This window comes from Sinocyclocheilus grahami, unplaced genomic scaffold (assembly GCF_001515645.1).
Source record: "Sinocyclocheilus grahami isolate Dianchi unplaced genomic scaffold, SAMN03320097.WGS_v1.1 scaffold811.1, whole genome shotgun sequence".
In the NCBI taxonomy this organism is placed as follows: domain Eukaryota; kingdom Metazoa; phylum Chordata; class Actinopteri; order Cypriniformes; family Cyprinidae; genus Sinocyclocheilus; species Sinocyclocheilus grahami.
In genome coordinates this window covers 303,919-317,960 of record NW_015505990.1, presented here as the reverse complement: position 1 = coordinate 317,960, position 14,042 = coordinate 303,919, and the positions used below count along the sequence as shown (strand labels likewise).

The following is a 14,042-nucleotide window of genomic DNA, read 5'->3' as shown; positions in this document are numbered from 1 at the left end:
GTTCACCACCTGATCCCTGAAAGGCGTGGTGGGAATTTTGGGCACATATCCGAGCCGGGGTCTCAGGACAACGTGAGAGTTACCCGTTCCGAATTCTAGGCACGAATCGTCGACCGAGAATGCCTGCAGGTCCCCTACCCTCTTGACCGAGGCCAATGCGGTGAGGAGCGCTGTCTTTAATGACAGAACCTTAAGCTCTACTGACTGCAGAGGCTCGAAGGACTCCTCCTTCAGGGCCGTCAGGACCGAGGGGAGATCCCAAGAGGGTAACCGGTGAGGGCGTGGAAGATTTAACCTCCTTGCCCCTCTGAGAAACCTGATGACCAGGTCGTGCTTCCCCACATACTTACCGTCTACTGCATCGTGATGTGCGGCAATGGCGGCAACATACACTTTCAGGGTGGAGGGAGATGATCAACATTTATTAGATCATCTCCTTCAATCAATGTGCAATTTTAATTCTAAAAATGAATAAATTAAATCTATAAATTAATTATAAATATAATTATTTTATTATTTTCCTTACAGGTTATCTATTAATGAACTATTTCTGTTCATTCATTTGAAACCATGATTTTTTTTCCCTTGCAGAAATGAATTAGATTGATTACTGTCTCTTCGTTTGATTGGCATGCATGTGTGCCCTCTATGAAGTATTTGAAATGTGACTGTCATTAATACAGTGTATTTTACAGAAGTGCTGATATGCTCCTCACTGCAGCTCACGCTTCTTCTGTCATCTGTGTTTGCTTCATATAATTAGTTTTACTGCAGCAAAGTGACGTCAAAGATGAAGGTTCTCTGTTCAAAGACCTGATTAATCAATAATGAAACTGACATATTGAAATTGTGTCCATTTTCATTATGGATTATTAGCGGGTTTATTGAATAGCTGTTAGTAATATATTTTTTTAAAGACGTTAATACTTTTATTTAGCAAGGATACATTAAATTGATCAAAAGTGACGGTTACAACAATTATAATGTTACAAAAGATTTTTATTTCAAATAAATGCTGTTCTTTTGAACTTTCTTTTCATCAAAGGATACTGACATTACTATTTTTACTGTATTTGTCATCAAATAAATGCAGCCTTGGTGAGCAGAAGATACTTCTTTCTAGAACAAAAAAAATGCTTCTATATACACACACACACACACACACACACACACGCATATATATATTGTGTATATATATATAAAATATTGCATATGTGTGTGTGTGTGTGTGTGTATATACAGTATATTAGATGTGTGTGTGTATATACACACTCACATATATATATATATATAGAGAGAGAGAGAGAGAGAGAGAGAGATGTATATTGAGCACTTTTTGAATACTATTTCATAAATCTCAGGTGTTACCCAAGTATAAGCACTGTTTTTTTTTTCATTTAACTTCTCAGTTCTGACAGTCTTCAGCTCTCCTGTGGCATTATGGGATATCAGCAGGTCCAGTGGTTGCAGCTGCTGCAGTTTCTATTTTCACCGTTCTCTGTAGTGTGTGTGTGTGTTTATAGTAAACTGTTGTGCAGATGTGTGTCAGTTGGAGCCGGTGGATGAAATCTGGCCTCACAGGTTGGTTCAGGTGTTACACAACACTGATCCTGACGGCCGCACCCATCCTGTCCTCTGATCTCAGAATAACTAAATCAACAGCTCTCAGGCCATCAGCGCTGATGATCCAGCATTAGTGACCCTCCTGGCGTCTGCGGGTTTGACTCATTTTAACAAGTCCCATTTTAATGACTTTGATTAACGATTCAGCCCAACCTTTAGACAGTTGTAATCTATCACAGGTGGAAGTGTGTGTGTGTGTGTGTGTGTGCGTGTGTGTGTGAGCGTGTGCGTGTGCGTGTGCGTGTGCGCGTGCGTGTGTGTACGTGTGTGTGCGTGTGTGAGCGTGTGTGTGTGTGTGTGAGAGAGACTAATCAGCAGCGTCTCTGTGTGACCTTTAGTGATCCATTTACAGTGTGAACTTTCACCGACTCATCAAACACACAGTGTGTATATATAAATAATCTAAAAATATGATTTAAGAAACCAATAATTTAAAAAGGTAATTGATATTAATAATTTAATAATAGTCAGCTGTTACTGTATGATATAATTTAAGACATTTATTTTTGCCAAGTAATTATTCAAGTTAATATTCATTATATTAAACAAAATTATAAGAAATAAATTACAAGCAACAGAACTAATTAAATAAACCATAGAACAAAGATGCAATTGAAGTACTGTACTTGAAGTGTTTTACAGTAGATTTAACAACAGTATCAAGTAAATAATGTAAAAGTAATTAAATGGGAAGAAAACACACACACACACACACACATGCATACATACATACATATATAAAGATCAATAAGATGTTTTATATTTTTGAAAGAAGCCCCTTATGTATGAAAGCCCATTTCTGCCGCAGATTAAAAATAAAAATTATAATTGCGACATTTTATCTCACAATTCAGACTTTTTTTCTTTGGTTTATATCTTTTATTTTATTTTTTTAGGTACTTTTTCATTTTATTTTTATCCTGAGAAATCAACCTTTCATACTTATGCTCACCAAGGGTGCATTTATTTAATCAAAAACACTGTAGTTATGTGAAATATTACCATTTAAAATAGCTGTTAGTGCTGTAGATGTATACTTCAGTATGGACTTATGGAGTATTGACGGCATCAGTGCTGGTGCGTCTGACATCCCTCGTTAGGAGTGTCTGGTTGAATTAGTTGTGGCTATTGTAAGTCTGAGCTGTTTCTGGCTCTTTTGTTCACTTCCTGTTTCATTGGGCGGCTCAGATCTGCAGCTTTACTAATGAAGATGTGAATATACAGTGACAGGCCAAATTGCTCTTCGCTGCAGTTGAAAGGAGACACGGATCAGGAAGGAAAGGCGTGTGTGTGTGTGTGTGTGTGTGTGTGTGTATGGTTCAGAATTCCCCAAACGTCCCTCCTTCACACCAGGTTCTTCCTGCTCTTGTACCTATTTCCATACGATCGTAAGAAAAGAACAGTAAGTGAATTTGAGAGCAGCTCATCCTGTTATGTTCTCTCTCTGTGTCTAAATGAAATCTCAGTGCTTTTGTTCTTTAATGCAGAGCGTCGCATTGGTTTCACTTGTGTGTCTTGTAGCCAGTGCTGAGAGACTAAATGTGGATATTTTGAGTGTTAATAATATATTTAGCTTTCTGTGTGTGTCTGTGTGTGTGTGTGTGTGTGTGTGTGTGTGTGTGTGTGTGTGTACTTACAGCTCAGAATTCCCCAAACATCTCTCCTTCACACCAGGTTTTTCCTGCTCTTGTACCTATTTCCATGCGGTCGAAAGAAAAGAACAGTAAGTGAATTTGAGAGCAGCTCATCCTGTTATATCCTCTCTCTCTCTTTCTCTGTCTAAATGAAATCTCAGTGCTTTTGTTCTGTAATGCAGTGCGTTGGCATTGATTTCACTCGTGCGTCCTTTAGCCAGTGCTGAGAGACTAAACATGGATATTTTGAGCGTTAATAATATATATTGCTTAATAATATATTATAATCTTAATTAATATTTGTAAATTATAATATACTTTTTAGATTTGTTTAGTTTGTTGTTTACTAAAAAACATTTTTATTTTTTTAAATTTCATTGTTTAATGTCATCCACCTGTTTTTTACCTATTATATAAAAAGCGGTTAATTTAATAATTTATTTTAAATTAAATTTGACATGTTTTCATATAGGTTTTCAGATATGTACATGTTGCACTTTATAGCAAACAATAATGGGATTATTAATTTATAAATATTTTAAATAGATATTTATTGTTAATATATTTAAATACATATTTTGCTAAATGCATATTTAGAAGTAGTTCATTTTAATTTAATCTAACTTTGACTCATGTTTTCATGCATAGTTTCTCCTAAAGGGTCATAAAACAGTAAACCACATTGTTTATCACATTGTTAATAGATAAGCACATGTTGCACTTTATGCAAACAGTACGTATTTACTAGCATGTGTCACTTAAATGTTACGATTACATAATTTAATTCAGTCATTAATGTGCAGATGATCGTTAATGTTAAGGGTGTTGGCGTAAAAATCTTCTCCTTTGGCTTTGTCGCCTCTCAAAGTTTATGTTCAGATGGGTCAGGATATTTTTTTTGGCTATAGCACCAACGACGCTGCATTACTCTGATTTGACATCAAGGGTTCATCCAGTACATCTACAAACACGACACACTTACTGAGAGCCAAACCCAGCCCCTGTCCCGGGCCCCGTCTCTCTTATGTCCCATCTGCCCCTTGGGGATGGACGTGAGCCAATCACAAGCTAAGTATGTCCCCCCCAAAAAGATCCAAGCAGCCACGAGCTCAGTTGACTCACTGGTGAGAAAGAATGACTCCAGACAAATGACTTAAAATACTTTGGCAGACTAGCAGTAATGCTGTGTGTATATATATATATATATATATTTTAATGTACTGAACTACATTAAACCAGAGACCTGAAGAGCCCATACAGGACTGTCTGTCTCTACCAAAACCTAGTGAACATCCTCACTAAGCAGAATTTTAAGTGCACTACTAAGGCAGCTCAGCGGGTTTTGGAACAGAGCCGTATGTGTTGTGCATGCGAGTGTAAATGAGTCGACTTGAGCTTTTTGTCAGCTCTATTGATGAAAAGAAAGTGAAAGCCCATCAATGCTTTACCCGTTTATAGACCCGCGTGTGTGTGTGTGAGAGAGACTGCACACGTCCCGTCGTCCATCAATGTCTGTGTTTTATCCACTTAGGGATTTTAGATGCAAAGAGTACCGATTGAATGCGTTTAAAAATAGAAAATAGATAAATGGAGGAAAAAAGTTTATTTTCTTATTATTAGTTGACAGATTTTGTGATTCAGAATTTCTGCCCATCAAAAATAAAATACTAGTAATTAATTTTGATTATGCATTTTCAGTTGTGGAAGTAATTTCACCTTTAGCCGTGCTTTTCTGTTGCCATGGTGACACGGTGAGGATGGTTGTGTTAAATGAGGGAAATGCTGCAATCATGATAATGGTTTTTGTAATTGCTATCCACCGTATGGGAATAGAATACAATAATTTCTTGTTTTCTCAAAAATGACTAGTTTAGCAACATTATTGTTCTTGTAATTATAGTGGAGAGAAGATCCAAGTCATTAGTTTTAGGGACATTTATATAATTAGTCTCTAAAACTAAAGCAAGAGTCATTTTTATTTTTTTATATATATATATATATATATATATATATATATATATATGCTAAATAAATATATAAATTTCTTAAGTAAATAAATAAATAAATAATATTTGATCATATTTAGTTCATATTTAGTTCATATGTATAGCATTAAAAAATGTGTATAATATTTATAAAATAAATATAAATATAAATATTTAATATGAATATTAAAAAAATATTTTTTATTTATTTCAAATATATACTTTTATTCAGAAAACGTGACAGTAAAGACATTTATAATGTTTCAGCAGATTTCTATTGAATTTTTCATTCATCAAATCAGCATATTAGAATGATTTCTGAAGGATCATGTGACACTGAAGACTGGCGTAATGATGCTGAAAATACAGCTGCGCATAACAGGAATAAATTATATTTTAAAATATATTCACATAGAAAACAGTTATTTGAAATTGTAATAATATTTCCCAGTATTACTGTTTTTATTGTATTTTTAAGCAAATAAATGCAGTTTTGGTAATAAGCGAAAAAACCTTAGTGTTCCTCGTGTCACATTTGACCTAAAATCTATTAGCAGCAATAATGCATCAAACAGCGTTCTTCTTATGATCTCAGACAGCTGTCAGTCTCGTCGTCCGTTTCAGAAGACACTGAAAGGTCACTGTTTTCAAACCTTTTCTGTTCTGGTCCTTGCAGAAGCTGGCAGCCGAGTGTCAGAGCGCGGGATACAGCGGCACTCTGATCCCGTATAAGTGTGATCTGTGCAACGAGGAAGAGATTCTGTCCATGTTTTCAGCCATTAAGACGTTGCATCAGGGAGTGGACGTGTGCATCAACAACGCCGGCCTGGCTCACAATGAGCCGCTGCTGAGCGGAAGGACAGAGGGCTGGAGGAATATGATCGATGTAAGTTAAAAACACACACATCATTACTTTTGCTGTCTATATAGGCAGCATCCCGACTGACTGATCTGTGTGTCATATACTCGCACAAAAGTCACAGGTGACTTGCAATGCAGAGTTGCTATCCTAATATTGCTGCTTACTTTTTCGAGCAGTCATTGCATCGCCTACGTTTTAAAACAGCCATGGAGGGGTCACACTTTTATCCATAATTTTTGCATTTTTAATTTGCACTCACCTCTTCAACTCGCTTTTTTCAACACTTCATCAAGTGCAGTTAAATGAAGCGCTGTAGGCACTCAAACAGCACGTCATTTATTTGTTTACTGCAGTTCTGCTCTCACTCGAGTCAAAACCACTTTCCCTAACTGAACAGCAACTTAAGCTGCAGCAGCTGTTACCCGTGCAGTGTGGGTCTGCAATGCCAAGCTCATGGGTTCGATTCCTAGGGAATGCATGAAGTGATAAAGTGTAAAAATATAAGTCGTCTTGTCTGTCAAATGCATGAATGTAAATGTTGATGCACCAACTAACAGTTGCATTGCATTCTGAGTGAGTTTGATTCTTGCACTGATATCTGGAACCTTCATTCATAGAAAAAATAATAATTTATATTTTAAATTGTATTTGCTCTGCATTGCTTTTACTTGCATTTACATTGCTTTTACTTCTATTCAAGGTACACATTTTATCAGTTCATGCATTCCCTGGGATTCGAACCCAGGGCCTTTGCGTTGATAGCCTCATGCATTACTGCGTCAGCGCTGACTGATCTGTGTGTCATATACTCGCACAAAAGTCACAGGTGACTTGCAATGCAGAGTTGCTATCCTAATATTGCTGCCTACTTTTTCGAGCAGTCATTGCATCGCCTACGTTTTAAAACAGCCATGGAGGGGTCACACTTTTATCCATCATTTTTGCATTTTTAATTTGCACTCACCTCTTCAACTCGCTTTTTTCAACACTTCATCAAGTGCAGTTAAATGAAGCGCTGTAGGCACTCAAACAGCACGTCATTTTTTTGTTTACTGCAGTTCTGCTCTCACTCGAGTCAAAACCACTTTCCCTAACTGAACAGCAACTTAAGCTGCAGCAGCTGTTACCCGTGCAGTGTGGGTCTGCAATGCCAAGCTCATGGGTTCGATTCCTAGGGAATCCATGAAGTGATAAAGTGTAAAAATATAAGTCGTCTTGTCTGTCAAATGCATGAATGTAAATGTTGATGCACCAACTAACAGTTGCATTGCATTCTGAGTGAGTTTGATTCTTGCACTGATATCTGGAACCTTCATTCATAGAAAAAATAATAATTTATATTTTAAATTGTATTTGCTCTGCATTGCTTTTACTTGCATTTACATTGCTTTTACTTCTATTCAAGGTACACGTTTTATCAGTTCATGCATTCCCTGGGATTCGAACCCAGGGCCTTTGCGTTGATAGCCTCATGCATTACTGCGTCAGCTACAGGAATGATTTTGTGATCAGATATGACCTAGACATTATCTGGATCTTTATCATCCATTCATTCACCATCTGTGTTCCTGTGCAGGTCAACATACTTGCTCTGGCCATCTGCACGCGTGAGGCCTACCAGTCCATGAAGGAGAGACACGTGGATGACGGACACATCATCAACATCAACAGGTACTGCGCTTTACTGTGTGTTTGAGGCGTTTAACAGCAGAGATGTGCTGCTGAACACACTCATCCGAGGCTGTTCTCTCGGCAGTATGGGGGGTCACAGGATGGTGCCCAGCGCTGATGAACACTTCTACTGCGCCACGAAATATGCTGTGACCGCTATGACAGAGGGACTGAGACAGGAGCTACGGGAGGCCAAAACACACATCCGAGCCACGGTGAGCCCACACACACACACACACTTATTAAAGTTAACTAAAACCATAAAAATGTAGTTACTTGAAATAAAATAAACCTTATCTAAAATAAAATATAAACAAAACTAAAAACGTATTTTATTTCAGCTAGTTGCCAAGGCAACATTTCTCATTTTCATTTATTATGATGTACTAAAATAACTAAAACTGAAATAAAAATAATGAATTACTAAAAGAAGAACTACTAAAACTTTAACTAAAATTAAAATGAAAACAGAAAAATAAAAATAAAAGCCAATTCAAAATATTTATAAAAACTACAATAGTATCTCAAGGATCCTAAAATAAGAGTAGTATTTATAACTAGGCTTGCAGCGAGAGACGGTGCTGATGGTGATACCGGTGTTAAGCCGCAACCCACCGCGGCACTGACCCCCACCGTCGTTTAGATTTTTTTGTAGTAATAAAAATCATTTAGTTCAGTAAAAAAACAGACACTACAATTAAAAACTGAACGCGGCTGCTCAATGCAGCGTGCCGAACGACAGTCGCATCTCAGATCGAATTTAATTTCTCCAGTGAGGAGAGTGAGTCCAGCTGACTGATGAGAAGAGTGAGGAGACACAGACGAGACGATCGCGGATGATTTGGTTCCAAAACGAGATGCAAAAGCGCCTGTTTGACAATATTTTGGATTTTGAAAAGCCTGTTGACTTGCCGTTTATCTAAGGAGATTTTGGAAGATTTTTTAAACATTTGTTTCTTATTTAATTGGTTCCACAGTGTTTGCTGATTTTTACTTTATTTAAACTTTGTCATTTATTTATTTATTTTTTACATCAAGGTGTACGCCGTGCTTCCAAGCTTTCTTACTAATTTTGCTAATAAACGTTGTACGTTTCTTTTTTATTTGGTTATATATTATACATGTTTACCTATTTCCAGTTTTGTATGCCTATTTAAACTTTGTTATTTATGTAAGTTATTTGTTATTTTATATTAGGCATAGCCTGCCCTATAGCATGGTGTATTTTTATTTGTTTTGTTAATAAAAGTTCTGTTTTATATATACGCTAAAGTGAGTTTGACGTTGTATTTGGTTGTTGCATTCAAGCAATTGACGCCGAACTGCCGCTAATTTGATTTTAAAGCTATTTAAAAGCGAAGGAAAGCGAGGAAAAGAGGGAACGCCCCGCCCCGCGGTGATACGGTATTACCGGTGTTGTCACACGTCGATTAACCGGTGTGAAAATGTCCTCAACGTCACAACCCTATTTATAACCTAGATCAGGGATTCCCAAACTAGGGTTCATGAGTTGATGGAAAGCTAATAATTAATTAAATAAAAAAATGAAAACAAAACACTTAATACATTTAAACTAAAACGCTTATTTAAAAAAGTTGTTTACATGCATGACATTCATTAATTAATTAATATTATGTCAAATGGTTTCAGATGACAAAAAAACGTAAACCCCTAAGAATAAAATAAATACAAATTAAAAACCAAGAATAAAATAAATAAAATTTAGGTCAAAATGTTTCAAAATAGTTTGTGATCCCCATCACCAGATAACTGGTAGTTTTAACATTACATTTCAGCTGACGAAAAGCTTTGCAAAAAATATTTGAGATTTGAATAACATTTTGTTCCACCTCTGAAATGATTAGTTATCTTAACCAATAGTCAAATAGTTTAGTCAATGCTGAAGTTTAAGCTGCTGTTGTAGATAATGCAGCCTTTCTGAAATCTTACCAACAGCTGACAATTAATTTAATTAATTTAGTAATTGAATGCCATTTCATGTAATAAAAGTTACAGCAATAATAGCAAATAACAATAGATTTGAAAAGGATAATGGCTGTTCCAGGTATTCAGCATCGTTGTATTTATTAACCTACCAGTTTTCCTTTTTCCTAGTGTATATCACCTGGAATAGTGGAAACTGAATTTGCCTTCCGGCATCACAACAGTGATCCAGAGAGAGCCGCGGCTGTTTATGAAAGTATAAAGGTAAACAGATGGCGTGTGTGACGTGTCTACATACGAGTCCTGCTGTTTAACTGCATCATTAACTGTCTTCTGCAGTGTTTGAAAGCAGAAGACATCGCCAGTGCCGTCACATACGTCCTGAGCGCGCCTGCTCATGTTCAGGTGAGACCAAAATAAACACATACACTACCAGTAAGACACGTTTCTTGAGCAAATCAGCATATTAGAATGATTTCTGAAGGATCGTGTGACACTGAAGACTGGAGGAATGATGCTGAAAATACAGATTTGATCACAGAAATAAATTACATTTGAACATATATTAAAGTAGAAAACACTTATTTTAACTTGGAATAATATGTTGTTGAATTGCATTTGCAAATTGTGGATCCATGATTTGTCTGGGTGTTTTTTGGGACAGAAGCTCTTGATTCCTTTTTTATTTTATAACAATAATCAAGTTCAAATTCATTTATCAGGTTAATAAATCCAACTTTCTCTTCAAAACCTGAAAAATGTCAATATCAATCATTTATTAAATAGCAAACATGTCAAACAAGTATAATTCACACCAGCACATTGTTTATTTTGTACCAAAACCATGTGTAGTTTGAAATGTTTTCAGACGGACAGAACAGCTTTAACTTTAAAGGAATAGTTCATCCAAACATTTTAATTAGCTGAAAATGTGCTCACCCATTAGGCCATACAAGATTAGGATGAGTTTGTTTCTTCATCAGATTTGGAGAAATGTAGCATTTGCTCAGCAACGGATGCTCTGCAGTGAATGGGTGCCGTCAGAATGAGAGTCCAAACAGCTGATAAAAACATCACAATAATCCACAAATAATCCACACCAATCAGTTAACATCTGGAGAAGACAAAAGCTGCGTGTTTGAGAGAAACAAATCTATCATTAAGGCATTTTTAGCTTTAAACCATAGTTTCTGGCTAAAATATGAGTCCATAATCCATAATCCAGCGTTTCCTCCAGTGAAACAGTCCATCCTCTGTTGTCTCTCACATCAAAAGTCATCCACAGATTTGTTTAGAGCTGTTTTCGCTTGTAAACGGTGCTTGATCTGTGCAGATTTCTCTCCTGATTCAGACCAGACCCCTTTTTCACTGGAGGAAGCATTATTATGGATTATAGACTCGTATTTTAGCTGGAAATTTAAGTTAAAAATGCCTTAATGATAGATTTGTTTGTTACAAACACAGCTTTTGGCTTCTCAAGATGCTAACTGATGGACTGGAGTGCTGTGGATTACTTGTGGATTAAGGATAATGGCTGTTCCAGGTATTCAGCATCGTTGTATTTATTAACCTACCAGTTTTCCTTTTTCCTAGTGTATATCACCTGGAATAGTGGAAACTGAATTTGCCTTCCGGCATCACAACAGTGATCCAGAGAGAGCCGCGGCTGTTTATGAAAGTATAAAGGTAAACAGATGGCGTGTGTGACGTGTCTACATACGAGTCCTGCTGTTTAACTGCATCATTAACTGTCTTCTGCAGTGTTTGAAAGCAGAAGACATCGCCAGTGCCGTCACATACGTCCTGAGCGCGCCTGCTCATGTTCAGGTGAGACCAAAATAAACACATACACTACCAGTAAGACACGTTTCTTGAGCAAATCAGCATATTAGAATGATTTCTGAAGGATCGTGTGACACTGAAGACTGGAGGAATGATGCTGAATATTCAGCTTTGATCACAGAAATAAATTACATTTGAACATATATTAAAGTAGAAAACACTTATTTTAACTTGGAATAATATGTTGTTGAATTGCATTTGCAAATTGTGGATCCATGATTTGTCTGGGTGTTTTTTGGGACAGAAGCTCTTGATTCCTTTTTTATTTTATAACAATAATCAAGTTCAAATTCATTTATCAGGTTAATAAATCCAACTTTCTCTTCAAAACCTGAAAAATGTCAATATCAATCATTTATTAAATAGCAAACATGTCAAACAAGTATAATTCACACCAGCACATTGTTTATTTTGTACCAAAACCATGTGTAGTTTGAAATGTTTTCAGACGGACAGAACAGCTTTAACTTTAAAGGAATAGTTCATCCAAACATTTTAATTAGCTGAAAATGTGCTCACCCATTAGGCCATACAAGATTAGGATGAGTTTGTTTCTTCATCAGATTTGGAGAAATGTAGCATTTGCTCAGCAACGGATGCTCTGCAGTGAATGGGTGCCGTCAGAATGAGAGTCCAAACAGCTGATAAAAACATCACAATAATCCACAAATAATCCACACCAATCAGTTAACATCTGGAGAAGACAAAAGCTGCGTGTTTGAGAGAAACAAATCTATCATTAAGGCATTTTTAGCTTTAAACCATAGTTTCTGGCTAAAATATGAGTCCATAATCCATAATCCAGCGTTTCCTCCAGTGAAACAGTCCATCCTCTGTTGTCTCTCACATCAAAAGTCATCCACAGATTTGTTTAGAGCTGTTTTGGCTTGTAAACGGTGCTTGATCTGTGCCGATTTCTCTCCTGATTCACACAAGACCCCTTTTTCACTGGAGGAAGCATTATTATGGATTATAGACTCGTATTTTAGCTGGAAATATAAGTTAAACATGCCTTAATGATAGATTTGTTTGTTACAAACGCAGCTTTTGGCTTCTCAGGATGCTAACTGATGGACTGGAGTGGTGTGGATTACTTGTGGATTATTGTGATGTTTTTATCAGCTGTTTGGACTCTCATTCTGACGGCACCCATTCACTGCAGAGCATCCATTGGTGAGACACTGATGCAAACTCATCTACATCTTGGACGACCTGAGGGTGAGGACATTTTCAAGTAGTTTTCAAGTAGTCATAAACGGTGTGAAGGATCCAGCTTTATGCTTATGATCTGTTAAGATGTCGACTAATATCCTGTACGATCGTTCACTAGGATCTTTGTGCTGATCTTCAGACAGCGGGGAGACAGACAAATCAAATCACAGCACCATCGCACTCATCACCTGCTGATCGATCTGTATTACATTTGTCAAACTCTCTCTCTCTCCGTAGATCGGTGATGTGCAGATGCGGCCGGTGGAGCAAGTGTCGTAGGAACGGATGGGGATTGGGAACGGGACGACATGCAGTGGGCCAACACAAGTGGTGACTGGCGACACCTACTGAGCAAAAACACTTATAACACCTAGTTTTAAAGAACTGATTGAAGGGAATTGGTTTGGGTTTGCAGATCGGATCAAATCTGAGAAGGCAGCGCTGTGTGGCTCGATCTGACGCGACGCTCGGAAGCGTCGGAGAGCGAGATTACCTCCGTTTAAATTCACAGATGTACACAGTCTGCTGCTGTCTCAAATATAAGGGGAAACTTTCAGGCTTTTCTAAAAACACACAATGAACGAGGATTTAATGTGTGTTACTGTCTGATCCGGTCATCTGAGACCAAGTATACTGAGACCAGTGCGCCATGAATTGCACACATTTTTTTTGTTTGTTTTTTAGGTCATATTACATATCTGTTTGAGAGTGTGACGAATAGAAACAGTCGCTCGGTGCCAGTTGAGGTGATGTTAATTTTTTTATGAGTATTCTAACTTGAATTGTATGTAGATGTGGTTCTCATAGCGATCCAGCTACTGTTCGTTTGAAGCGCGTGGTTTTCATGAGAGAGAAACCCGTTCGACTGCAGTCACACTCCGAATCAGAAACCTGATGATAAATGTTGGTTTTTACATTGAGCTTTCACTGAATGAAAGGTAGGACACTGGCTTCTTTCATAGGAAAACGAGTATGTTGAGGACTTATAATACTTGAAATAATGCTTGATGTAGTCTGTTCTTACTGATTAAACTTGATTATGATTATTGGTTATGGATAAATTCCTTTCCTTTTCACTGTATGTCACCTCTACATCTCAAAACAATCCAAAACTATTTTTTTTTCTGTGTGTGTGTGTTTCTTTTCTATTAAAATCTTCATGTTGTTAATATTTGGGAAACTATACCCTTCATTTGACCAATGGAAGCTTCAATTAAATGATATGAAATAAATCAAATCCAGTACTTGAATATCATGAGACCTGTCCAG

General features: G+C 37.0%; 1 protein-coding gene across 1 annotated transcript in view; it reads left to right on the top strand.

Moving 5' to 3' along the window:
* The window catches only part of LOC107562199 (dehydrogenase/reductase SDR family member 11), a 30,959-nt gene extending 17,070 nt beyond the window's left edge, over nucleotides 1–13,889 (top strand). The window contains exons 2-7 of the mRNA XM_016246791.1: nucleotides 5,919–6,128; nucleotides 7,681–7,775; nucleotides 7,861–7,990; nucleotides 9,891–9,983; nucleotides 10,059–10,124; nucleotides 13,011–13,889. Of these exons, the coding sequence (XP_016102277.1) occupies nucleotides 5,919–6,128; nucleotides 7,681–7,775; nucleotides 7,861–7,990; nucleotides 9,891–9,983; nucleotides 10,059–10,124; nucleotides 13,011–13,052 (636 nt within the window). The 3' untranslated portion in view covers nucleotides 13,053–13,889. The remainder of the gene's footprint in view (nucleotides 1–5,918; nucleotides 6,129–7,680; nucleotides 7,776–7,860; nucleotides 7,991–9,890; nucleotides 9,984–10,058; nucleotides 10,125–13,010) is intronic.
* Nucleotides 13,890–14,042: the final 153 nt, after the last annotated feature.